Below are 1,327 nucleotides of genomic sequence, written 5' to 3' on the forward strand. Positions count from 1 at the left end.
CAGCTCAGGACAGGGCCTCCTGTCCTCGCGGCCACCAGACACAAGGACAGGCCGACAAAGGCAGGCTGGGGCACCCTGAGGACCCCTTTCTGAGCCAAGGGGGGCCCTGACCCCACTCGCCTGCCTGCAGCACCCGGGGGAGCAGGGTCGCGTGGACATGCGTGTGCTCTGCTCGGTGGGGAAGGCGCCGATGCCCACGCGTGTGGTGTAGGCCTTCACCACGCCGTACACGTCGCCCACGTTCTGGGGCGGGATGCCCAGCCCCGTGCACACGCCGCCCACCGTGCAGTTGGAGGACGTCACAAAGGGGTAGGTCCCTGCAAGACAGCCGGTCAGGGACCCCCACAGATCACCCCTACCCAGGGGCCCTCCGGGCGGAGGGCAGTGGTGGTAAGCCCCCCGCACAGCCCCTCAGTGGGGTCTCGGGAACCGTCTTGGGGGAGTGGCCCCCACAGGGTCTGGGGGTCAGGAGGGGGAGGTCGCTCTGCAGCAGGTGCCTCTGCGCTGGGAGCCCCGGGGGCGGGGAGGGAGGTTCAGTCGGGGCGCGGCCCTAACCACCCCCACCACGTCCTGGTCTCTTGGGCCCTCGGCCTCTCATCTCCAGCCGCCTCCCCCTCTCGGCTAAGTTAGGGGGAGGGCACGGGGGTCATGTTCAGGCAGGATGAAGGCCACGCCCTGTCCCCCCAGACACGACAGCGCGGTGTGTTGGGGCCGCGGGGCCGCACCGAAGTCGATGTCCAGCAGCGCGGCGTTGGCGCCTTCCACCAGGATCTTCTTGGGGGGGCCATGCAGCGCCTCGTACATGAAGTACACGCCGTCGCGGACCATGGGCCGGATCCTCTCGGCAAAGCCCTGCACGGGGTGGGGTGGGGGGACGCGGCTGTGGGGCCCGGGCCACCCCCAGCTCCCAGCTCTCCCACTGCCTGGCTCACCCCGACAGCCCCCCACCCTGGCCGGGGGGCCTCAGTGACCATGGGGGGAGGTGCATCCACAGTTCATCCGCTGGAGCCCGACCCCCAGGACCTCAGGATGGGGCTGTGCTGGGGTGATTAAAGCTCAAGTGAGGTCCCAGGGGGGCCCTAATCCAGCGGAACCGGGTCCCTACGCTCTCCGGTCTGTCCTCATTTGGCCCAGACGCAGCGGGAGGAGCGGGATCCCAGCTGGAAACTTCCAGAAGGGCTTTGTGCTAACACCTTCCTGCCCCCACCCCCGCCCTCTCAGAGTGAGCAGGGGGGCCACTGCCCCTCCTGCCTCGGCTGGGACAGTGCCACCTCCCGCCCAGCACGTCCTGGGCAGGTCCCCAGAGAGCACGTGGGCCCAGCCCTGG

At 69.7% G+C, this 1,327-nt stretch overlaps 1 protein-coding gene across 1 annotated transcript in view; it reads right to left on the reverse strand.

Moving 5' to 3' along the window:
* ADSSL1 (adenylosuccinate synthase like 1) overlaps positions 1 to 1,327 on the reverse strand; it is a 13,021-nt gene that overhangs the window by 1,997 nt on the left and 9,697 nt on the right. The window contains exons 3-4 of the mRNA XM_014535724.1: positions 726 to 962; positions 121 to 317 (exon numbers count right to left, since the gene is read on the reverse strand). Coding sequence (XP_014391210.1) covers positions 121 to 317; positions 726 to 962 — 434 coding nt within the window. The remainder of the gene's footprint in view (positions 1 to 120; positions 318 to 725; positions 963 to 1,327) is intronic.

This window comes from Myotis brandtii, unplaced genomic scaffold (assembly GCF_000412655.1).
Source record: "Myotis brandtii unplaced genomic scaffold, ASM41265v1 scaffold1020, whole genome shotgun sequence".
NCBI classification, from domain to species: domain Eukaryota; kingdom Metazoa; phylum Chordata; class Mammalia; order Chiroptera; family Vespertilionidae; genus Myotis; species Myotis brandtii.